Raw genomic sequence first — 25039 nt, 5'->3', positions numbered from 1 at the left:
GCTTATTGTGCTTTTGGAAGAAGAAGAGGAGGAAGTCATATTCTTGGTTCTTTCGGTAAAGTCACGTAGATAGAAAACAAACAAAAATAATAAAATTAAATGAAAGACCGCTTGTGTTGCAATCGAAATGTCGTGGGTTCTTTGCTTTTATTATTTTACATTTTTTTAGTTTTACTATTCTTTTTGTAGGTTTTTTGCTTTTATAATTTTCAATGTATTTTATTACTTTTATGTTTCTTATCTTTTATCTACGTGACTTTACCGAAAGAACCAAGGATATGCATTCCTGCAGTCACGGAAGGTTTAAGTCAAAAAGAAGCGGAAGATGATGATGATGATTATGAAGAAGATGGAGATGCAGAAGAATAGGAAGAAGATGGAGACGAGGAGGAAGAGGATTAAGAAGAATAAACACGTGTGCAGCAGTGCGACACACGAAGAGTTTGCCGTGCGGGCGCTCTCCCTGGGGCCGTCACCTCCGAGGCACGCACGTGACCTTCGTTTTTATTAAAACCATCCGGGACATTGCGGGGAAAAAGACGATCTCGCAGCAAATATATCGCACGGGCGGAAAGCCACAATGCGAAATGCAGTCTTGTCCTGAGCGGTAAAAAAAATATGACGCGTATTACGACAACAACAGGATTGGGACTTTTGTTTTAATGATGACTTGTCGATGTTTAGAGTACAGCCGTAGCCTCCTTCCTCAAATAATAGGAGGATCGACTCAAACCGTGGGGCAGGGCCGTGCCGAGGGGGGGGGGGTGCGGGGGAGCCCGACACAACAGATGCCGTCAAACTAAACCCCAATTATTATTACATCTCACACCGCGGCTTCGAAGCGCGCGCGCGCCCCCCCCCCCCCCCCCACACGGCCAAAGCGCGGGGCCCGGGCCGATCGCCCCGATCCGCCGTGTACCCCCTAGGGACGGCCTCTGACCAACCCTGGGAACACCGAGGCGCGTGGCTGGCGGGCTGGGTGGTGGTGGTTGTGGTTGGCTACTCGCGCTGTGCGCCACAGGACGCAGAGAGGAGGGGCGGGGGGGGGGGCTCTCCCTCGCTGAAGGACGAATACAACTTTCAAGGCACCTTTGTGAGGGCAAAGACAAATGCAAAGATCACCCGTATAGCCTCAATAGGATGTTGGGGAAAGTGGCGATTATCTGAACCGGTCCTGGGCCTCGCCTGAGTAGCCTCAAACTTGGAAGACAAAGGCGGCCGGGCGTGATGCTGCCCCCCCCCCAAAATAGAACAGTCCCAAGCACAGTTTAGTTTCTCCAGTTTCTACAAGTGTGTTGTGTGTGTGTGTGTACGTAGAGTCGAGTGTCTGTGGGGAGCGGTGGTGTGGTGGTTAACGCACTGCGCTACGAACCCGGTGACGCGAATTCGATTCCCGCTCACGGCCAGTGACGATTATCTCAACCGGTCCTGGGGCTCCCCTAGGTCGGCTCGGCCTCAAATGAGCACCTGGTGCGGTGTGTAAGCATCGCCACTGGGGAGACAAAGGCGGTCGGGCACGGTGCTGGCCACCCAACCCCCCCGGTGTGCCGTGCCGGCCTTCATAGGTGCTCGCTAACAGTACTTGCCCCAACACTCCGCTTAGAGCTACACGGGGGATCTTTGCGTGCGAGGTGAAGCATGATGATTGAGAGCCAATTAAATAAAGGCCGTCTCGGGTTTCACAATTCCCTAGAGAGGCAGCCAAAGTGAGCACTTGTTTAGGTGTTGGGGAGGGCGGGGCGGTGGGGGGGGGGTCTACGTAGTTCGTGTCCGCTCCGACGAAGTAGCAACATTCAAGGTTTTCATCTTCTTGGTTCTTTCGGTAAAGTCACGTAGAATGGAAATAATAAAATAATAAAAAATAAAACATTATAAAATACTTCTCACGACGTTTCGGCCACAACGCAAGCAGCCGTCCTCAGGCGAAGAACAGGTCTGTCGGGGAGACAGCGTCTGAATGCGTTGTGGCCGAAACGTCGTGAGAATTATTTAATAATGTTTTATTTTTATTATTTTATTATTTCCATTCTACGTGACTTTACCGAAAGAACCAAGAAGATGAATCCCTGCAGTCACGAAAGAAGCTTCAAATCGAAATTCAAGGTTTTATTTTTTGTGGCGGCGGAATTTCCCTGATCTCGAGCATCGGACCGGTGCGTTCACCTTCAGCCGGAACGTTCCAGAACCCTCGTCAATGAATCGTATTCTGGCCCGCCACAATCCCCTCTCGCCTACAACAATGAGATGATTCTCATCATGGGACAGGTGCCTGACGCTGAGAACACTATGCAACACCATTTTTGTTCCTGGGTACTAAGTGTTATGTTTTTTTATTGCTTATGTCTAAAAAGGTATAAAAATTGCTATTATTCCCCACAAACTTTGCTTTTGTGACCAGGACTTTATGTGAACGAAAGACACAAATGCACACCACGTTTTCTCATTGAAAATAGGTACTTGTTTTAATATCACTGTTCTGGTCACAAAAGCAAAGTTTGTGGGGAATAATCGTCATTTTCTGTACTTTTGAGGCATAAGCAATTAGGAAATTTCACTTACTGCCCAGGAACATTTTTTTGTTCCACAGTGTCATCTCTACTCTAAGCCAGCCTCAGCGGCGTTCCAGAAATTATCGGGTGAGAAATGCAGTCCCTGGAGAGATACGGATAACAGGGTGAGGATAATGAGGGCTTCATTTCATCATCATCATCACGATCCATAGGTGTCCACTGCACATTTTGTCACTTGTTTTCCACTTTTCCTCTCTGCCTTGTGCCAATACGAACAAGCAGTGTGCCACGTGTCTCTCTGACACGAATCTCTTACGACCTCGTCAAACCGTTCTCTCGCTCCGGTGACTTTCATTTATCCCGAACAACAACAACAACAACACTCTTCTTGGTTCTTTTGGTAAAGTCACCTAGAAAGGGAAATAATAAAATAATAAAAATAAAACATTATTAAATAATTCTCACGACGTTTCGGCCACAACGCAAGCAGCCGTCCTCAGGTGAAGAACAGGTCTGTCGGGGAGACAGCGTCTGAATGAAACACCACTACGCTTGGAGCGTCTATTTAAGCTGGGTTGGAAGGGGGGAAGGGCACCTTGACAAAATAATTTGCATATAAAGAGGAATTTAGCATATTTATGGGAAATGCAGGTATGTGATTAGTACCACTTGTTTATTATTATTTTATTATTTCCCTTCTACGTGACTTTACCAAAAGAACCAAGAAGATGAATCCCTGCAGTCACGAAAGCTTTAAATCGAAACAAAAACAACTTGTAATGTTCCAGTTGTTGTTAATAAAAAATAAAGTAATAAAAAATCACGACGTGATTTTTTATTATTTTATTTTTTATTAATTTTAATTTCATTTTTTATCTACGTGACTTTACCGAAAGAACTAAGAGTATGCTCCAGCAAGATTACTGTAGCTACTGTAGCTACAGTGATTTTGCTGGAGTTGCCTTCGAAACGTCGTGATTTAATTTAGTTGTTTTTCATTGTTTTAATTTTATTGTTTACCTGCGTGACTTTACCGAAAAAAACAAAGAGTATGAATCCTTGCAGTAACGAAAACTTCAAATCTAGAATGCATCGACTTTGTTGCAGACCCATGATTCACTTGAAATTCAAGCTTTTCGATTGTTTTTTTTATTCTGATTCAATATTTTAAGCGTTTAGTATAAGAGGTATTTAAAAAGCAGTCGGGCACTTTGGATTGTTCAAGACGATTTCATAAATTGCCTGGCGATCGCAGGCATCGAATAAAAACCGCATCATTAAAACCTCGTCATCATCACCCTCCTCCTCCTCCTCCACGCGACCCTCTCTCCTCGCTGCCTCCTCCTTATTATCAACATCATCTACATCTTCTCCCCATGCGTACGTGAGAGTAGCCGTCCACTGTGGCTAGGATATGTTAACTGCCTCGCCTGGTACACAGGAGGTCGTGGGTGCGATCTCGACCCTGACGCCTGCTGCTGCTGTATTTTTGGAGTTTGAATGTCTCTCTCTCTCTCTCATCATCACCTGTGGCTAGGAGATGTTAACTGCCTCGCCTGGTACACAGGAGGTCGTGGGTGCGATTCCGTCCCTGACGCCTGCTGCTGTATATTAGGAGTTTGAATGTCTCTCTCTCTCTCATCATCACCACGGTGGCTAGGAGATGTTAACTGCCTCGCCTGATACACAGGAGGTCGTGGGTGTAATCCCGACGCCTGCTGCTGCTGTATATTTAGAGTTTGAATGTCTCTCTCTCCACATGTTAGCGCGACATTTTTCTCCGGGTTCTTCGGGTTTTTTTCCCTTTCCACATTTAGAATCAACATCACGCGTTCAGAGTATTTGGCAGTCATACATTTGCACGTCATAAAGCCTGGTAAAATAAAATACAAAGTTCAGTTTTAGTGATGCCCAGCAAGTAAGTCCCAGCGTGGCGTGAGCATCGCTCTGTCGCGAGCGCGATCTGAAATCTCCTGGGCTCTGGAATCTCCTGGGCTCTGAAATCTCCTGGGCTCCTCCCGTTCTCACTTGTTTGAGTCCTCCCCAAGCTCCGCCGAGTGGTGCGCTTCGAGTCCACACCCTGGCGGACATCCCCTCCCCAGAGATTCACAGATTCATCACCTTGTCGGATTTCTGCTCTCCCTCTCACGCTCGCCACCACCACAAACCCACACCTCGTCCTCGCACGTGCCGAGTCCACGTGCTACTCTCTGTGACGCGTGCGCTCCTCCCTGTGACGCGCGTGTTGAGTTCCCCCTCCTCCCCCCGTGCTCACTCACTCACACCCTCCTCCTCATCTCTCTTCTCCTGCCCGCTGTCAACCTACACTCCTCCTCCTGCTGCTTCCCTCCCTCCTTGCGTGCCCCCCTCCCCCCACACTCCACCCCTACCCCCCCCCCACCCCCCTCGGTGCGACCGCTCGCGTCACTTGCACGTGTACACCTCGGCCCTCTCGCTGCACGTGTTGCACTTGACGAAGCAGCACCAGTGGAACTTGCAGTTGCACTGCCACGAGCGCGTGTGCTGGTGCGTGTTGTAGCCGCGGCCGCAGCAAAGCAGCTCGCAGCCGTCGGTGAGCGGCGAGGCGCGGTCACAGAGGCGGCCTCGGGTGCCCGGCGAGCCGGCGGCCGCGTCCTCCTCGCAGTAGTTGGGCGAGCGCTCGAGATAGACGAGGTCTCCATCGGCTGGCTTGCGGAAGCTGCTGCTGCCGCTGCCGCTGCCCCGCGTCTTCTTGAGCTTGAGGAAGGCCGGGCGGTGGTAGCGGCCGGCCACGACCGCCTCCACGTGCGCCGCCGCGTGGTAGCGCTCGCGCAGCGCGTGGCCCATCTCGCGGTAGCTGGGCAGCGTGGTCCAACAGGTGCGCGTCGTGCACGAGCCCGACACGCCGTGGCACTTGCACTCCAGCTTCATGCGCTCGTGCAGCACCTGCGCGGCGGCGTGCGGAGGGCGGGGATGGAATGGGGATGGAGGGGATGGTGATGATGGTGATGGTGGAGATGATGATGATGATGGAGATGATGGTGGTGATGGGGATGATGGTGATTATGGAGATGATGGTGGTGATGGTGGTGATGATGGTAATGATGGAGATGGTGGTGATGATGGGGATGATGATGATGGTGATGATGGAGATGATGGTGGTGATGATGGTAATGATGGAGATGATGGTGATGGTGGAGATGATGGTGATGATGGGGATGATGATGATCGTAATGGTGGTGATGATGGAGAATGGGGATGATGGGGATGATGGTGATGATGGAGAGGATGGTGATGATGGGCATGATGGGGATGATGGTGATGATGATGGTGATGGGGATGATGGTGATGATGGGGATGATGGTGATGATGGAGATGATGGGGATGATGGTAATGATGATGATCGTAATGGTGGTGATGATGGAGAATGGGGATGATGGGGATGATGGTGATGATGGGCATGATGGTGATGATGGAGAAGATGGGGATGATGGTGATGATGGAGATGATGGAGAGAATGGGGATGATGGTGAGGATGGGCATGATGGTGATGATGGAGATTATAGAGATAATGGGAATGATGGTGATGATGGTGATGATGGTGATGATGGGGATGATGGTGATGATGGTGATGATGGGGATGATGGTGATGATGGAGATGATGGAGAGAATGGGAATGATGGTGATGATGGGGATGATGGAGAGGGTGGAAAGGATGGAAAGGATGGAGGGCAGAGCAGCGATGATGATGAGTAATCGGCGTTGATCATGACAATGGTAATTATCCCCAAATGGCTTTCAGACATTCAGGCAATTACCGACTAAACATACATTGACTTTGACTCCGATGGAACTCGCTTAAAAACAAAACTACTGTACTAGGTCTAGCTCCAGCTCCTCTCGGATGGGGGGGGGGGTCAGCAGAGCCGTCGTGAGGGGTGCGGGGCCCGGAGAACACCCCACCGTGTGGGCCCCCCACAACGCGTGGAGCCCCCCCCCCCCCAAACTCCGCTGCGTGGCACGCGTCAAGTCCACAATCTCGCGGACTCCCCTCCCCAGATTCATTATCGTTGTCGGATCTCTGCTGCCCTCCCTCTCACGCATCTCAACTCCCCCCCCCCCAACTCGCTCTCGTGTACCCGCACACGCAGAGTCCCTGTTGGAGTCTCTGGCTCTGCGACGCCTTACGCGGGTAGCACGACCCTGCGCGTATGTTCCACGTGTGCTCCTCTCTGTGACGTGTGCGCTCCTCTCTGTGACGTGTGCGCTCCTCTCTGTGACGTGTGCGCTCCTCTCTGTGACGTGTGCGCTCCTCTCTGTGACGTGTGCGCTCCTCTCTGTGACGTGTGTGCTCCTCTCTGTCACGTGTGTGCCGAGTCATCCCCTCGTGTGCTCGCTCACACGCGTCAACTCTCTCTGCTCACTCGCTCACACCTTCCTCCCCCTCTGCTCATCGTCATCTCTCTTCTTCTATTCGTTGTCAAGCTCCACTCTCTTCCTCTTCCTCCTCCTGCTGCTGCTTCCATCCCTCGCTAGTGCCGAGTCCGCGTACTCGGCACGCGCCTTAGAACTACACCGCAAGTATTGCATCTGACACCTCGCCCACCTCGCTCCCCTCGCCCCCCACCTCGCTCCCCACCTCGCCCACCTCGCTCACCTCACCTCCTCACCTCGCTCACCTCGCTCACCTCGCTCACCCCGCTCACCTCGCTCCCCACCTCGCCAACCTCGCTCACCTCCTCACCTCGCTCCCCACCTCGCTCACCTCACCTCCTCACCTCGTTCCCCACCTCGCTCACCCTGCTCACCTCGCTCCCCACCTCGCCAACCTCGCTCACCCCGCTCACCTCGCTCCCCACCTCGCCCACCTCGCCCCCCACCTCGCACCCCACCTCGCTCCCCACCTCGCTCCCCACCTCGCCAACCTCGCTCACCTCGCTCACCTCGCTCCCCACCTCGCACCCCACCTCGCTCCCCACCTCGCTCCCCACCTCGCCAACCTCGCTCACCTCGCTCACCTCACCTCCTCACCTCGCGCCCCACCTCGCTCACCACTTCGCCCACCTCGCTCACCTTGCGCCCCACCTCGTTGTTGTGCAGGTTCATGAGCGTGCGCGCGCTCTGGCGCACTTCGCGCGCGTCCACGAATAGGCGCGAGAAGTGGAGGCCGTACTGGAGGTCTGCCGAGCATCCGCCCCAGCGCCAGCCCTCGCGCGCGCTGTACGCGCCCTGCTTGGCGCGGTCGCAGCCGCAGTCGCTCAGGTTGCCGCGGCTGCACGACGCCGTGAGCGCGTGCGCCACTCCGGCCGCCAGGATGGCGTGGGTGAACGCAGCCTCCCTGCTGCCTGCGGGCACGTCGTGAAGGGGGTGGGGGGGGTAGCGATATGCGGAGGTTCAAACGCAGCACGCCGCTAAGGTGGCTAGGAGATGTTAACTACCTCGCCTGGTATACAGGAGGTATTGGGTTCGATTCCGACCCTGACGCCTGCTGTATATTTTGAATTTTCGTCTCTCTCTCTCTCATCATCATCACGGTGGCTAGGAGATGTTAACTACCTCGCCTGGTATGCTGGAGGGTCCGTGGGTTCGATCCCGACCATGACGATGCCCTGCTGCTGTATATTTGGAGTTTGCGTGTCTCTCTGTCTATCTCGCTCATCATCATCACGGTGGCTATGAGATGTTTACTGCCTCGCCTGGTATGCAGGAGGGTCCGTGGGTTCGATCCCGACCATGATGCCTGCTGTATATTTGGAGTTTGCGCGTCTCTCTCGCTCATCATCATCATGGTGCCTAGGAGATGTAAACTCCCTCGCCTGGTGTACAGGATACCTTGAGTTCGATCCCGACCCTGACGATGCCTGCTGCTGTGTATTTGGAGTTTGCGTGTCTCTCTCTCTATCTCGCTCATCATCATCACGGTGGCTAGGAGATGTTAACTACCTCGCCTGGTATGCTGGAGGGTCCGTGGGTTCGATCCCGACCCTGACGCCTGCTGCTGTATATTTGGAGTTTGTGTGTCTCCCTCTCTCATCATCATCACGGTGGCTAGGAGATGTTAACTCCCTCGTCTATGTAAGCAGGAGGATTGTGAGTTCGATACCGACCCTGATGCCTGCTGCTGTATATTTGGAGTTTGAATGTCTCTCTCTCGCTCATCATCATCACGGTGGCTAGGAGATGTTAACTACCTCGTCTATGTAAGCAGGAGGATTGTGAGTTCTATACCGACCCTGACGCCTGTTCTGTATATTTGTAGGTTGCTGTCTCTCCCCCCCCCCCTTCCCGTGGTCGCGTGGATTTTTCTCCGGGTCCTCCGGTTTTTCGCTTTACATTTAGAGTGAACGCGCGTTAAGAGTATTCGGCTGATATTAATTTCCGCGTGATGATAAGCCACTTCGTTGGGCTGTCATTTGTGATCGCCAGGTTGCTTCTGAAAAATAGCTACATAGCTCAGTGGGCCTTACCTGTTAAAATAAATAAAAAGTTCTTTTTTTAGATATCTTTGGCGTCTGACGAGAGTTGGGATGTTAGGGAATGGCAGTGGGGGGGGGGGGGGGATTTAAGGCTGAGAGTGTCAAGGGGATGTGAGACTCGGGGAGATCAGTGGGGTGTGAAATCTCGCACGCAGGAGCTAATCCTCGTGTAGCCGCCACTGCTGCCGCTGCTGCTGATGTTGAGCTCAGGGAAGTGATCTCATTCCTGGAGTGAGATGAAAACTCCATCGCATGAATTTGTCCATTCATACGGCGATTCGTTGAGAAGATATATTAGTTATCCTCAATGGCAGCTGTTGACTTGCTGCAGTTTGGCAAATGTTGGGTGGGATGGGGGAGGTATGGAGGGAGGGAGCTTTTTATGGATCTCAGGTTTTAAGGAATGTATTGCTTTGGTGTGGTGATCAATTCGTTGTGATGATCATCATCATAGTCACGAATCACCAATCGTGTAATAAATAATCATCATAACGATCACTCATCATCATGGCCGTCAAACATCCAACCAATCATCAAATCGTCGATTTTCCAATCGATCATAATCATAACTCACTCAATTATTCACCGATATTCATCATCACTATCAATCATCAGTGTCATCATCCGATAACTCACTGTCCAATATCAATTTACATTCTCTAATTACGTGATAAAACATCCAATAATACATGGACAGTCGTATAATCACCGACCAATCAGCATCAATCACGAATCATAAATCTATCAACCACCAATCATTAATTATCCAATCAATAATCGTTAACACATTATATCAGTCACGCCGATGCATATGCCTGTCTGAACACGGCGTTCTGTCTGAGCATTCCTCAGTACCATTCATCATTCACCATCTAATCGATCACCAATCAACAATTATCGATCAATAATGAATCGTACCTACGCGTATGTCCTAGCCGAACGCTCTGTACTCGCCACACCCCTATAGCACCACCATCACGACCGTACCATCATCTAATCGATCACCAATCAACAATTATCGATCAATAATGAATCGTACCTACACGTATGTCCTGGCCGAACACGGCGTGCTCGCCACACCCCTATAGCACCACCATCACGACCGTACCATCATCTAATCGATCACCAATCAATAATTATCGATCAATAATGAATCGTACCCACGCGTATGTCCTGGCCGAACGCTCTGTACTCGCCACACCCCTATAGCACCACCATCACGACCGTACCATCATCTAATCGACCACCAATCAATAATTATCGATCAATAATGAATCGTACCTACGCGTATGTCCTGGCCGAACACGGTGTACACGCCACACCCCTATAGCACCACCATCACGACCGTACCATCATCTAATCGATCACCAATCAATAATTATCGATCAATAATGAATCGTACCCACGCGTATGTCCTGGCCGAACGCTCTGTACACGCCACACCCCTATAGCACCACCATCACGACCATACCATCATCCAATCGATCACTAATCAATAATTATCGATCAATAATGAATCGTACCTACGCGTATGTCCTGGCCGAACACGGTGTGCTCGCCCAGCCCCGAGCAGTTCCAGCGGCCCTGGCGGAACTGGTATCGGCACTCGTCGAGTGCGCGCTGCGCCCCCTCGCCCAGCGCGATGATCGCGTCTGGGCGACTCCTGCAGACCGCTCGCTGCCGCGGCACGAGGCCCGGTATCTTGTTGCAGATCGTGTTGGCTCCCAGCGCCACCACGGACGAGAGCGCTCTGCGTGTCGTGGTGGTGGTGGATTGGAGAGAGGAAGGATTGAGGAGTTAGTGTTTGGAGAATATAAAACACATTGTCCTGCGGAAGGAGCTGGTAGGAACGTTGGGTTGCTCGGTCAATGTGGCCAGGGTCAACGGCGGCGTGGTGTATTACGCAAATATGCCCGACTGTGAGGGCGGGCACAAGCCGGCGTGAGTAGGTTAAACGTTGAGTTTTATAAGGGCACCACGGGGTAACCAGCCCCTCCCCACCCAGCCCCACCCAGCCCCACCCTCCCCACCCAGCCCCCACTCAGCCCCACCCAGCCCCTCCCCACCCTCCCCACCCAGCCCCTCCCCACCCTCCCCTCTCCACCCAGCCCCACCCCTCTCATTTTTGGATGAACGACGGACGGACGGACACAATAATCCCCTGTGGGCTGGTGTAACCAGGAGGTTCCTACCAGTAAAATAATTATTAATCTCATCTTGTGTTGCAGATGATGTCGGTTCCCACCACGGACGACAGCGCTCTTTGTGTGGTGGTGGTTGTGGTGGTTGTGGTGGTGGTTGTGGTGGTTGTGGTGGTGGTTGTGGTGGTTGTGGTGGTTGTGGTGGTTGTGGTGGTGGTTGTGGTGGTGGTTGTGGTGGTTGTGGTGGTGGTTGTGGTGGTGGTTGTGGTGGTGGTTGTGGTGGTTGTGGTGGTGGTTGTGGTGGTTGTGGTGGTGGTTGTGGTGGTGGTTGTGGTGGTGGTTGTGGTGGTGTGGTGGTGGGGTGGTGTGGTGGGTGTGGTGGTGGTGGTGGTTGTGGTGGTGGTGGTGGTGGTTGTGGTGGTGGTTGTGGTGGTGTTGTGGTGGTTGTGGTGGGTGGTTGTGGTGGTTGTGGTGGTGGTTGTGGTGGTTGTGGTGGTGGTTGTGGTGGTGTGGTGGTGGTTGTGGTGGGTTGTGTTGGTGGTTGTGGTGGTGTTGTGGTGGTGGTTGTGGTGGTGGTTGTGGTGGTTGTGGTGGTGGTTGTGGTGGTGAGTTGTGGTGGTTGTGGTGGTGGTTGGGGTGGTTGTGGTGGTTGTGGTTGGGGTGGTGGTTGTGGTGGTGGTTGTGGTGGTGTTGGTGGTGGTTGTGGTGGTTTTGTTGTGGTGGTTGTGGTGGTTGTGGGTTGTGGGGGTGTGGTGGTTGTGGTGGTGGTTGTGGTGGTGGTTGTGGTGGTGGTTGTGGTGGTGTTGTGGTGGTTTGTGGTGGTGGTTGTGGTGGTGGTTGTGGTGGTGGTTGTGGTGGTGGGTGTGGTGGTGGTTGTGTGGTTGTTTGGGGGTTGGGTGGTTGTGGTGGTTGTGGGTGGTGGTTGTGGTGGTTGGTGTGGTGGGTGTGTTGGTTGTGGTGGTGGTTGTGGTGGTTGTGGTGGTTGTGGTGGTGGTTGTGGTGGTGTTGTGGTGGTGGTTGTGGTGGTGGTTGTGGTGGTGGTTGTGGTGGTCAGTGGTGGTGGTTGTGGTGGTTGTGGTGGTGGTTGTGGTGGTTGTGGTGGTGGTTGTGGTGGTTGTGGTGGTGGTTGTAGTGGTTGTGGTGGTGGTGTGGTGGTTGTGGTGGTGGTTGTGGTGGTGGTTGTGGTGGTGGTTGTGGTGGTGGTTGTGGTGGTGGTTGTGGTGGTGGTTGTGGTGGTGTTGTTGTTGGTGGTTGTGGTGGTTGTGGTGGTGGTTGTGGTGGTAGTGGTTGTGGTGGTTGTGGTGGTTGTGGTGGTTGTGGTGGTTGTGGTGGTTGTGGTGGTGGTTGTGGTGGTTGTGGTGGTGGTTGTGGTAGTGGTTGTGGTGGTGGTTGTGGTGGTGGTTGTAGTGGTTTGTGGTGGTGGTTGTGGTGGTGGTTGTGGTGGTTGTGGTGGTTGTGGTGGTGGTTGTGGTGGTGGTTGGTGGTTGTGGTGGTTGTGGTGGTGGTTGTGGTGGTTGTGGTGGTGGTTGTGGTGGTTGTGGTGGGTGGTTGTGGTGGTGGTGTGGTGGTGGTTGTGGTGGTGGTTGTGGTGGTGGTTGTGGTGGTTGTGGTGGTGGTTGTGTGGTGGTGTGGTGGTGGTTGTGGTGGTGGTGGTGGTGGTGTGGTGGTGGTTGTGGTGGTGGTTGTGGTGGTGGTTGTGGTGGGGGTTGTGGTGGTGGTTTGTGGTGGTGTGGTGGTGGTTGTGGTGGTGGTTGTGGTGGTTGTGGTGGTGGTTGTGGTGGTTGTGGTGGTTGTGGTGTGGTTGGGTGGTTGTGGTGGTGGTTGTGGGTGGTGGTTGTGGTGGTGTGGTGGTTGTGGTGGTGGTTGTGGTGGTGGTTGTTGGTGGTTGTGGTGGTTGTGGTGGTGGTTGTGGTGGTGGGTGGGGGTGTGTGGTTGTGGTTGGTGGTGGTTGTGGTGGTTGTGGTGGTGGTTGTGGTGGTTGTGGTGGTTGTGGTGGTGGTTGTGGTGGTGGTTGTGGTGGTGGTGTGGTGGTGGTGGTGTGGTGGTTGTGGTGGTTGTGGTGGTGGTTGTGGGTGGTGGTTGTGGTGGTTGTGGTGGTTGTGGTGGTGGTTGTGGTGGTTGGTGGTTGTGGTGGTTGTGGTGGTTGTGGTGGTGGTTGTGGTGGTGGTTGTGGTGGTGGTTGTGGTGGTTGTGGTGGTGGTTGTGGTGGTGGTTGTGGTGGTGGTTGTGGTGGTGGTTGTGGTGGTGGTTGTGGGGTTGTGGTGGTGGTTGTGGTGGTTGTGGTGGTGGTTGGTGGTGGTTGTGGTGGTGGTTGTGGTGGTGGTTGTGGTGGTTGTGGTGGTGGTTGTGGTGGTGGTTGTGGTGGTGGTTGTGGTGGTTGTGGTGGTGGTTGTGGTGGTGGTTGTGGTGGTTGTGGTGGTGGTTGTGGTGGTTGTGGTGGTGGTTGTGGTGGTGGTTGTGGTGGTTGTGGTGGTGGTTGTGGTGGTTGTGGTGGTGGTTGTGGTGGTTGTGGTGGTTGTTGTGGTGGTGGTTGGTGGTGGTTGTGGTGGTGGTTGTGGTGGTGGTTGTGGTGGGTTGTGGTGGTTGTGGTGGTTGTGGTGGTGGTTGTGGTGGTTGTGGTGGTTGTGGTGGTTGTGGTGGTGGTTGTGGTGGTTGTGGTGGTGGTTGTGGTGGTGGTTGTGGTGGTGGTGGTGGTTGTGGTGGTTGGTGGTGGTTGTGGTGGTGGTTGTGGTGGTTGTGGTGGTGTGGTGGTTGTGGTGGTGGTTGTGGTGGTTGTGGTGGTGGTTGTGGTGGTGGTTGTGGTGGTTGTGGTGGTGGTTGTGGTGGTTGTGGTGGTGGTTTGTGGGTGGTTTGTGGTGGTGGTTGTGGTGGTGGTTGTGGTGGTTGTGGTGGTGGTTGTGGTGGTGGTTGTGGTGGTTGTGGTGGTGGTTGTGTGTGGTGGTTGGTGGTTGGTGGTGGTTGTGGTGGTGGTTGTGGTGGTTGTGGTGGTGGTTGTGGTGGTTGGTTGGTGGTGGTTGTGGTGGTTGTGGTGGTGGTTGTGGTGGTGGTTGTGGTGGTGGTTGTGGTGGTTGTGGTGGTGGTTGTGGTGGTTGTGGTTGTTGGTGGTGGTTGTGGTGGTGGTTGTGGTGGTTGTGGGTGGTTGTGGTGGTTGTGGTGGTGGTTGTGGTGGTGGTTGTGGTTGTGGTGGTGGTTGGTGGTTGTGGTGGTGGTTGTGGTGGTGGTTGTGGTGGTGGTTGTGGTGGTGGTTGTGGTGGTGGTTGTGGTGGTGGTTGTGGTGGTGGTTGTGGTGGTGGTTGTGGTGGTGGTTGTGGTGGTGGTTGTGGTGGTGGTTGTGGTGGTGGTTGTGGTGGTGGTTGTGGTGGTGGTGGTGGTGGTTGTGGTGGTTGTGGTGGTGGTTGTGGTGGTGGTTGTGGTGGTTTGTGGTGGTTGTGGTGATGGTGGTGGTGGTGGTTGTTTTGGTTGTGATGGTAGTGCTGGTTGTGGTGGTGGTTGTGGTGCTGGTTGTGGTGGTTGTGGTGGTGGTTGTGGTGGTTGTGGTGGTGGTTGTGGTGGTGGGTGGTGGTGTGGTGGTTGTGGTGTAGTGGTTGTGGTGGTGTGATGGTCGTTGTGGTGGTTGTGGTGGTTGTGGTGGTTGTGGTGGTGGTTGTGGTGGTGGTTGTGGTGGTTGTGGTGGTGGTTGTGGTGGTTGTGGTGGTGGTTGTGTGGTGTTGTGGTGGTTGTGGTGGTTGTGGTGGTGGTTGTGGTGGTGGTTGTGGTGGTGTGGTGGTTGTGGTGGTGGTTGTGGTGGTTGTGGTGGTGGTTGTGGTGGTTGTGGTGGTGGTTGTGGTGGTTTGTGGTGGTGGTTGTGGTGGTGGTTGTGGTGGTTGTGGTGGTTGTGGTGGTGGTTGTGGTGGTGGTTGTGGTGGTTTGTGGTGGTTGTGGTGGTGGTTGTGGTGGTTGTGGTGGTGGTTGTGGTGGTGGTTGTGGTGGTTGTGGTGGTTGTGGTGGTGGTTGTGGTGGTGGTTGTGGTGGTTGTGGTGGTTGTGGTGGTTGTGGTGGTGGTTGTGGTGGTGGTTGTGGTGTGGTGGTTGTGGTGGTTGTGGTGGTGGTTGTGGTGGTGGTTGTGGTGGTTGTGGTGGTTGTGGTGGTTGTGGTGGTGGTTGTGGTGGTGGTTGTGGTGGTGGTTGTGGTGGTGGTTGTGTTGGTGGTTGTGGTGGTGGTTGTGGTGGTGGTGTGGCCGCATCGAGGGGGCTAAACGGACGGGGGGGGGGGAGTGTGGGCGGGGGGTGGGTCATTAGCGTTTTCGACCTCTGCTGAAAATCGTAACAAAGAAAGTTGCGTTATAATTAGCGGACTGCGTTATGGACACCTTGACCAGAACACCGTGACCTGAACACCTTGACCTGAACACCTTGACCTGAACACCTTGACCTGAACACCTTGACCTGAACACCTTGACCTGAACACCTTGACCTGAACACCTTGACCTGAACACCTTGACCTGAACATCTTGACCTGAACACCTTGACCAGAACACCGTGACCTGAACACCTTGACCTGAACACCTTGACCTGAACACCTTTACCTGAATCCAATTCCCTGCCACGGCTGACCACGGCGACAATCGCGCCATCCGACTTTGCAATCCAGCACCACCGTTCGAACCCAAACCCGCGCTGACCAGCGTGGCCACGTGTGGGCAGATGAGAACCCCCCGTGACGGACACGGTGTGGCGAGTTCATCATCCAGCAGTGGATTAACGAAAATGTATCCTCGTTGGAATTTTCGCATCGTGCATTTACTGTGTGCTTGGGTTGTGCCGCAATCACCTTGGCTGCGTCGAGGTCAGGCATGTCCCGCCGTGCGTGTGTGTGAGGTACCAATGGTGTAAATGCTTCACCCCGAGCTCTCATACTCTGATGGTGCATTGTCTTTGAGTTGTGCGCCTTTTGGCGTCATCTGGTCCAACACCATGTGAGACTAGGCTCTAAGGAAAGCTGTCTCGGGTGTGGACCAATCAACTTCAAGGACAGTGCATACATGATCAGAGTTATGTTTTCTGTTTGCATTATGACTGCAGGTATTGTGGTCTATGCAAACATGACTCCTTGTAAAAAAAGGTGTCAGTTTTGTTGCCAGATTAAAGGGTAAAAAAAAACAATTATCATGTGTGTGATGTTCAGTTATAATTCATGGGTGTTGCTACTCGCTAACAGCACTTGCCCTCAACAATCTGCTAAGGCTACACGGGGGGGGGGGGGGGGGGAGGGGGTCTTTGTTTGTGTGTGGCGAAGGAGCGGTGGCGCAACGGTTGGCACACTGCGTAATGAACCCGATGATTCTCGGCCACGGATAGCTGACACTAACATTGACAAGTGATATTGCGTACAGCGTGTCGCCAACGTTGTTACTCTTAGGGTATTGGCCAACATGTTTAACGGCTAACATCGGTGGCGAGTGATATGTAGCTGGACCGGTCGTGAGCCTCCCCGAGGTCGACTCAGCCTCAACTGAGCACCTGGTTCATTGTGTAAGAACATCAGCTTGGGGGGAGACAAAGACGGCCGGGCGTGGTGTTGGCCACCCACCCCCTCGTGTGCCGAGCCGACCTTCAGAGGTGCTCGTTCAAAGCACTTGCCCAAAAGCCGAACTAACTATATCACAATTCTAGATTTGAAGTTTTCGTGACTGCAAGGGTCCATACTCTTTGGTTTTTTCGGTAAAGTCACGTAGGTAAGAAATAAAAAATAAAATAAAAATACTATTTTTTTACTTAAAAAAATGTTTATCACAATGGTTAACTTTACCAGACAAGGCCCACTGAGTTATGTAGCTATTTTTAACAAGCGACCTGGCCACAAATGATAGCTCAACGAAGTGGCTTATCGTGTGGAAATGTATAGCAACCAAATACTGTCAACGCGTGCTTCCTAAATGTGGAGGGGGAAAACCGGAGGACCCGGAGAAAAATCCACGCGATCACGGGGGAGAGAGAGAGAGAGACACATGCAAACTCCACATATACAGCAGCAGGCGTCAGAGTCGAGATCGAACCTCCTGCATACCAGGCGAAGGAGTTAACATATCGAGGACAACGATACCGTCACCTTGACCATTAACCACTTGGTTGAACTGTTCCAATATTGTTGTGTTTTTAAGCGAAATACATCTTAACAGTGACGATCACATTGGCCCAATAGGGCTCTCAAGACAAAGTGTGATATATTAAGAGTTCGAGTCGGAAATGTGAGTTACACTTGTACAAAGTGTCGCTGTGACCCCGTTTCTACCCCACTAAAACCATCCAACACGCCACGCTCACAAAGACAAAAGTGGGTGGTGGGTGGCGTGAGTGTGTGAGTGTGTGGAGTGAGTGGAGTGAGTGTGTGGAGTAACAGACTGTTGGGGCAAGTGCTGCTAGCGAGCACATATGAAGGCCGGCACGTCACACAAGGGGGTGGGTGGCCAACACCACGCCCGGCCGCCTTTGTCTCCCTAGTCGCGATTCTTTCCGCACCGGGTACTCATTCGAGGCTGAGTCGACCTAAAGGAAGCCCAGGACCGGTTCAGATAATCGTCACCGGTGGTGGCCGTGAGAGGGAATCAAACTCGGGTCGCGGGGTTCGTAGCATAGCGCAGCGTTCCTAGCCGCTACACTACAGATCCCCGTACACACACAGACACACAGACACACACCACCACCTCCTCCTCAACCTCGCCTCTCACATTCCTACAACGATTAGCCAGGAGATGGCGGCGCAGCAACGGATCCGTGGATCTATCCGTGCGGAGCTTTGAGAGTTGCGTCCACGTGACACGCGCGCGCGTGCGCCATGGGCTTAAGCCGGGTCAAGAACCAAACTTTCATTGACCAAAGCATCCGCAATGCAGCAGACACCCTCCTTAATGCCTTCTTAGCTAAAGGGGACTTGATATACGGTGTTTTGTCAATGCACTGCTGTATGAAGTCCTCCCGATGTCGTGTGAGTCTTGGAGTATGGCGTGGTGGGGGGGGGGGGGGGGGTTGTTTTGACCATACTTCACCAGGCTGGCCAGTGCGGGGTTGGTGAAGGGATGGGAGCAGGAACCACTCGCCACTGATGTTAGCCGTGCCCTGGCTCTGCAACGCAGTGCGGTCACCACTCAACACACTACCGCTGCACTCAACATATGGAACGCAACGGTGGCTAGGAGATGTTAACCACCTCGCCTGGTATACAGGAGGTCGTGGGTTCGATCCCGACCCTGACGCCTGCTGCTGTATATTTAGAGTTTGCGTGTCTCTTTCTCATCATGATCACGGTGGCTCGGAGATGTTAACTACCTCGCCTGGTATACAGGAGGTTGTGGGTTCGATCCTGACCCTGACGCCTGCTGCTGTATATTTGGAGTTGCGTGTCTCTCTCTCATCATGATCACGGTGGCTAGGAGATGTTAACTACCTCGCCTGGTATACAGGAGGTCGTGGGTTCGATCCCGACCCTGACGCCTGCTGCTGTATATTTGGAGTTTGCGTGTTTCTCTTTCTCCCCGTGGTGGCGTGGATTTTTCTCCGGGTCCTCCGGTTTTTCACTCCACATTTAAAATCGACATCACGCGCTTCGAGTATTTGGCTCCTATACATTTCCACGTGACGAGCCGCTTTGTTGAGCTATCGTCTGTGGCCAGTTCGCTTCTGAAAATAAGCTGTATAGCTCAGTGGGCCTTGCCTGGTAAAACACAAACTAGTTTGTAGTGTAATAGTTCATATGATGTGGCTCTACACGCTGCCGATAGACTGTTCTCTAAACAGTGCTGCGTCAAAGTAAACACCGTGGCGTGTCGTTTTCTGCGTTTGGTGTCACGCTACACCGGAGGCAAATTACTCGGTCCACTAATGGTGTGGGCTCGTCTATGGCGTGTGTGTGTGTGGTGTGTGTGTGACGTGTGTGTGTGTGTGGCGTGTGTGTGTGACGTGTGTGTGTGTGAGAGAGTGTGAGTGAGAGACGTGTGTGTGTGAGACGTTGCACAGCAATTAAACATGCACTCTGTGTTTCTTTATGTCTGTGGGTGGTTCTAGTCACAAGTGTAGATTCGAGTGAAAATTGTACCAAATCCATGTGTGTGTGCTACGAAGAAGGGGTCATTGCCCGAAACGTCGCCGACGGTGTGTGGTTTTTTTGTCTTCCTGTTATGTATTGATCAATGCGAGTTGAATTGAATCTTCGCTCGTTTGTTAATTGTCCTTGTTGCACCACAGCCAACGCAGCAGCAGCAGCAGCATCATCCCGCATCTCCGATTGGCACGGTTGGCTACGTACGGCGCAAAAGAAGTTCAACATCCGTACAGAGCACACGTACCCAAATAACTTGTACCAAATCCGATCTCTCTTATCTGGGCTTCTAGACCCCCACAATAGATTCCACATCGGTCACCACGGCCCGTACGTTACTGTTCGCATTCCAGTATATGCACCCATACACTACAGTATTTGTATACTGTAGTATATGCACCTGTCTTGGCCGAATGCAGCACAGAAAGTACACAGAGGGTGGAAGAGGCGGACATCCTGAGTTCGGTTCCCGGCCACGGCTACCGTCAGTGGCGAACGATGTCCGAACCCTGTCCTGACCCACCGCTCCTCCGGTCACCCTTCCTCGACCGCGTGCACTGCCCAGCGTGGTGAAGTATGGCGAAGGCAACTTGCACGCGCGTGGCACGCCACGAGGAGGAGGAGGAGCGAATTGACGACGGGCTGTTAGTTCGTCTTATTGTTGTTTGCGTGTACAAATATAGCGTCTTCTTGGTTCTTTCGGTAAAGTCACGTAGAATGGAAATAATAAAATAGTAAAAATAAATAATAAAATAATATGCCATTATTAAATATTATAAAATAACATTATATAATTTTTTCTTTCTATTATTTTATTATTTGCCTTCTACGTAACTTTACCGAAAGAACCAAGAAGATGAATCCCTGCAGTCACGAAAGCTTTAAATCGAAAAATATAGCGTCTTTACAAACACGTATGTTCGAAACGAATGCACATTGGGCATATTGAACGAACGTAGAATCAAAATGAATGGAATGATGACGAAAGTAACGATATGCAATAGTCCTCGCAGTGTTTCGACATCGCGGAGTGTGGCACCGATTTCGGATTGATTGGTACCCCAGTCGCGGAGTTGAGTACACCCCTGGACAAAAACAGTGTCCCAGAAATAACATATTGAATTGCCTAGGCCCATTTTGTATTATTCGGTACCCCGGGGGTACCGCCATAAGGATAATTTTAAAAATAAATCCGTGTTAATATCCTGAATACGGAACGCGTCCGAAGTGTAGGGCAGAGACGGAGTGATGACAGAGTTTGGTGTTGAGAGCGCAAGCGGTGGATTGTTATTCTTCGCGATCGGGGAGAGATGCTGGTGGCGTCGGAGACGTAGGGAGGGTTGGCCTTCATCCAGCAGTGGATTGACCAAGGCGGTGTAAATGATTAATCGAGCGCTATAATTAGTAACGCTTATCTTGGTTCTTTCGGTAAAGTCACGTAGAATGGAAATAATAAAATAATAAAAATAAAACATAATAAAATAATTCTCACGACGTTTCAGCCGCAACGCAAGCAGCCGTCCTCAGGTGAAGACAGCGTTCAGACGCTGTCTTCCCGACAGACCTGTTCTTCACCTGAGGACGGCTGCTTGCGTTGTGGCCGAAACGTCGTGAGAATTATTTTATAATGATTTATTTTTATTATTTTATCATTTCCATTCTACGTGACTTCACCGAAAGAACCAAGAAGATGAATCCCTGCAGTCATGAAAGCTTTAAATCGAAAAATAGTAACGGTTAGTAATGGAATCTAACAACAATTAAAAGTCGTCAATATGACGCAATGCGCTCTTGAATTCAGAGGGCTGATTCGACAACCCTTGACATTTGAGTAAAGGTAATCAAATATATTGGAAACAATTTCAGGGATAGATTCGCGTGTGCATGTCATCACGGAGCCTTGAGCTGGTGTTGATGGTTGTTGGTGGTCTTGGTGGTGTTGGAACAGCACTGCAATTGCGTATTGGCCGGGCGTGGTGCTGGCCACCCACCCCCTCGTGTGCCGTGCCGGCCTTAGGAATAGGTGCTCGCTAACAGCACTTGCCCCAGCAGTCTGTTAGGGCTACACGGGGGTCTGTGTTGGTAGTTTTGGTGGTGTTGGTTGTGTTGGTGGTGGTGTTGATGATGATGATGTTGATTGTGTTGATGGTGGTGTTGGTGGTGTTGATGATGGTGTTGGTTGTGTTGGTGGTGTTGATGGTGTTGATGTTGATGACGTTGGTTGTATTGATGTTGATGGCGTTGTTGTTGGTGGTGTTGATGATGGTTGTGTTTGTGATGGTGTTGATGGTGTTGATGATGTTGATGATGACGATAATGTTGGTTGTGTCGATAGTGTTGATGATAATGTTGATGGTGTTGGAAACAACCCAGATTTATTGCCAAAAAACGTTTACGCTCCGCTGAATAAAAATTCAATTCCTTAAAAAACAAAGTAACCTCCCATCCCATCCTAGCACGTGGAGCGAAACGTCGAACATCGTGCCGAACCAACACGCGATACGATCCCGAGGAAGCCGTTCGTCAGCACAGCCGCGGACACCTTTGGCAGTGACTTTAAGTGGGTAAGCAGTCGAGCGATTGAGAAATGAATGGATGGACTTCATATACGACCACACAGACAGGATGGACGTGGCAAGTGTTCTGTGTGGTCGTATACCGACGCGTGCAATGTTCTGCATATGCGTTGTCGCGTTGTTTCGGTCGTTGAAATAAAGACCGTGATAATGTTGCTAACGTCCAAGCAGCGCTGTGAATCGATACTCGAAGTGGGTGTATCACAGCGCGCAGACGCTGTGCGTTTGACATCAACACTGCGTGGTGACTGCGAGCTGTCAGCATCACACGTGCCGCCGTGACATACCACGTCGCGCGCATGTGTGTACGTGTGTGTGTACGCGTGTGTGTGTGTGTGTACGTGTGTGTATACGCTTGTGTGTGTGTACGTGTGTGTTTTGTACGCGTGTGTGTGTACGTGTGTGTGTGTGTACGCGTGTGTTTGTACGTGTGTGTGTGTACGCGTGTGTGTGTGTACGTGTGTGTGTGTGCGTGTGTGTCTGTGTGTGTGTGTAGGTGTGTGCGTGTGTGTCTGTGTGTGTACGCGTGTATGTGTGTGTGTGTGGGGCGCGGTAGTGTAGCGGTTAGCGCGCTGCGCTATGAACCCGGCGACCCGGGTTCGATTCCCGCTCACGGCCAACACAGTGACGATTATCTGAACCGGTCCCAGGCCTCTCCTAGGTCGACTCAGCCTCAAATGAGTACCTGGTGCGGTATGTAAACATTGCCACAAGGGAGGCAAAGGCGGCCGGGCGTGGTGCTGGCCACCCACCCCCTCGTGTGCCGTTCCGGCCTTCGTAAGTGCTCGCTAACAGCACTTGCCCCAACAGTCTATTTGTGTATATATACAATATGTATATGTGTACATTATACGCAATGTCATGTATGTGTATATGTATTTGTATGTGAGAGCGTGCATATGCGTGTGCATATAAGTGTGTGTGTATGTATGCGTATATACACAACATACACACATTACGTGTGTATATATGGTGTGTGGTGTAATATATAATGTCATATCTGTGCATGTGTGTGCATGTGTGTGCATGTGTGTGCATGTGTGTGCATGTGTGTGCATGTGTGTGCATGTGTGTGCATGTGTGTGCATGTGTGTGCATGTGTGTGCTTTGGAGTGTATGTGTTGTGTGTATGTGAGGGTTACGGGAGAGACAAAGGCGGCCGGCCAACATAGGCTGCTCGTGAACAGCACTTGCCCTAAGAGTGCCGCAGGCTACACGGGGACAAATCTTTGCCTTTGTGCGCGTGTCTGCCCCGCCCCTCCTAGGTCGACTCAGCCTGAAAACTAGTGTCTGATGCGGTGTGTATGTGTGAAGTATCATAACCGGGGATACAAATACGCTCGGGTGCGCGTGCCCGTTACCGCCCCAACAGTCGATATGGAATTCACTTGATTCACATGGAATGTATGGAGTACACACATATACCATATACTGCGGTATAAGATACGCATATACAACGCGCACGCCTCGCAAATGAATACGTTCCGTTGATATCTGTGAGCGCTCTGTTAGCAAGCACCTATTAAGGATAGAATGGGGGTCGGTGGTGCAACACGCTCGATCGCCTGCTTCTCGTTTGAGGCTGAGTCGACCTAGAGGAGAACTGGGAAACGACAGCAGGAATCGAACTCGGGTAGCTGGGGTTTGTGGCGTCAACCACCGCACCACGACTACACCGACGTCCCCCAAAGACAAAGATCCTCCATGTAGCCTCGAACAGACCTTAAGGGCAAGTGCCGATTGCATGCAGCAACTTATGCAGGCCGGTACGGTCCCCGAGGGGGGTGTGGGTGGGCCAGCACCACTCCCGACCGCCTTTGTCTCCCCAGTCCCGATGTTTACACAGCGCACCGGGGTACTAAACTTGAGGCTGAGTCGACCTACACACAAACAACAACGACGACATCGCCAGGACTCGCGAAGCCAGGCAAGACGACTCACGACCAACCAGCCGAGCGAGCGAGCGAGCGTCTTCCCACGCGCATCGGACGCGTCTCTTACCCGAGCCGAGCGAGGATGATCCCCGTGCAGAGCGAGATGTGCAGGAGGCCGGGTCTCCGATGACGCCTTCTCATGGCGAGGCCGATACTCGATTCGGGGCTAGGGAGCCCTTTCTCCTCTGCGCCTCGACCTTTGTTGATGGTGTGTTAGAGGCGGTGCTGGTGGTTGGTTGTGGTGCTGGTGCTGGTGGTGGTGGTGGCAATGCCCACCCGAGGAACGTGCCCTCAAAGGAGGGAGAGTCGCGTGGTGCTGGTGGTTGGTTGTGGTGGTGGTGGCAATGCCCAACCGAGGAACGTGCGCTCAAAGGAGGGAGAGTCGCGTGGTGGTGGTGGTTGGTGGTGGCCGCGTTCGCAGGTGAACTGTGACGAGTTGAAGGCGACTCACACGCAGTCGCCCCTCTCCGCCTTCTCGCTCTGTGCGTGTCTCTCTCTCTCTCTGCGCCTGTCCCCGTCTGTCGTGTTACTCGTCGTGCGGCTGTCTCGCCCCTGATGTGCGTCTGTCTCAATCCGCCTCTGCGACCGCCGCTGTGTTTGCGTGTCTCTCTGTCTCTCTCTCTCTGTCTGTCTCTCTGTGTCTCTCTCTCTGTGTCTGTCTCTCTCTCTGTCTCTCTCTCTGTCTGTCTCTCTGTGTCTCTCTGTGTGTCTCTCTGTGTCTCTCTGTCTGTATCTCTGTGTCTCTCTCTCTGTGACTCTCTGTCTCTGTCTGTCTCTCTCTGTCTCTCTGTGTCTCTCTGTCTGTCTCTCTCTCTGTCTCTCTCTCTCTCTCTGTGACTCTCTCCGTCTTACTGCGTCCCACTAGAGTCACCCCCTGTGCCCGTATCTCTGACTGTCTCAAAATCTCTCCGTGTGTGACACGCGGTGTCTCTCATCGCGTGTCTGCCTATGCGCGCGCGCGTGTCTCGCTCTCTCGCTCTCTCGCTCTCTCTCCCTATATATTTATCTCTGCATATCTCTCTCTGTTTGCCTCCCTCGGCCTCTATTTATCTCCCTACCCGCTCTGCATTGTTTACATCTCCCATTATCTCTGACGCAAATCTCCGCGCCCCCTTACCCTGACGGCACCGTTCGTTACGCGCGGCTCGTCCCATGCGCGCGCCTCCTCGGCCGACTCAACGCGCGCTCCTCATCTCCCACAAGACTCCCCGCGCTCTTCTCTCGGCCCAGCCGACAGGAGACATCATCGCCGGCAGCCGTGCGCATGTCGCGTTACGCACGTGCGGCGTGCCGCATGCTGCCGTACCGACCTAACAAGTCGCGACTGCTGTTTGTTTTGTTTCAGTTTAA

At 52.5% G+C, this 25039-nt stretch overlaps 1 protein-coding gene across 1 annotated transcript; it reads right to left on the bottom strand.

The window, feature by feature from the left end:
- Positions 1-4930: 4930 nt before the first annotated feature.
- On the bottom strand, positions 4931-25039 carry LOC133351761 (protein Wnt-7b-like). Its single transcript, XM_061567248.1, has 4 exons — positions 23757-25039; positions 10489-10715; positions 7563-7834; positions 4931-5435 (listed from the first exon to the last, which is right to left on the bottom strand). The coding sequence occupies exons 1-4, from the start codon at positions 23828-23830 to the stop codon at positions 4935-4937; spliced, it is 1074 nt and encodes a 357-aa protein (XP_061423232.1). The 5' UTR covers positions 23831-25039; the 3' UTR covers positions 4931-4934.

This window comes from Lethenteron reissneri, chromosome 38 (genome assembly GCF_015708825.2).
Source record: "Lethenteron reissneri isolate LAM-NWPU_2019-01 chromosome 38, ASM1570882v1, whole genome shotgun sequence".
In the NCBI taxonomy this organism is placed as follows: domain Eukaryota; kingdom Metazoa; phylum Chordata; class Hyperoartia; order Petromyzontiformes; family Petromyzontidae; genus Lethenteron; species Lethenteron reissneri.
This window is presented reverse-complemented; position numbering and strand designations above follow the sequence as displayed.

Coding starts and splice junctions, on each gene's coding strand:
- LOC133351761 (XM_061567248.1), bottom strand. CDS start 23,830: ATGAGAAGGCGTCATCGGAGACCCGGCCTCCTGCACATCTCGCTCTGC. Junction 7,835..10,488: donor CGGCCAGGACATACGCGTAG/GTACGATTCATT, acceptor ACGTGCCCGCAG/GCAGCAGGGAGGCTGCGTTC. Junction 5,436..7,562: donor ACAACGAGGTGGGGCGCAAG/GTGAGCGAGGTG, acceptor GCCGCCGCGCAG/GTGCTGCACGAGCGCATGAA.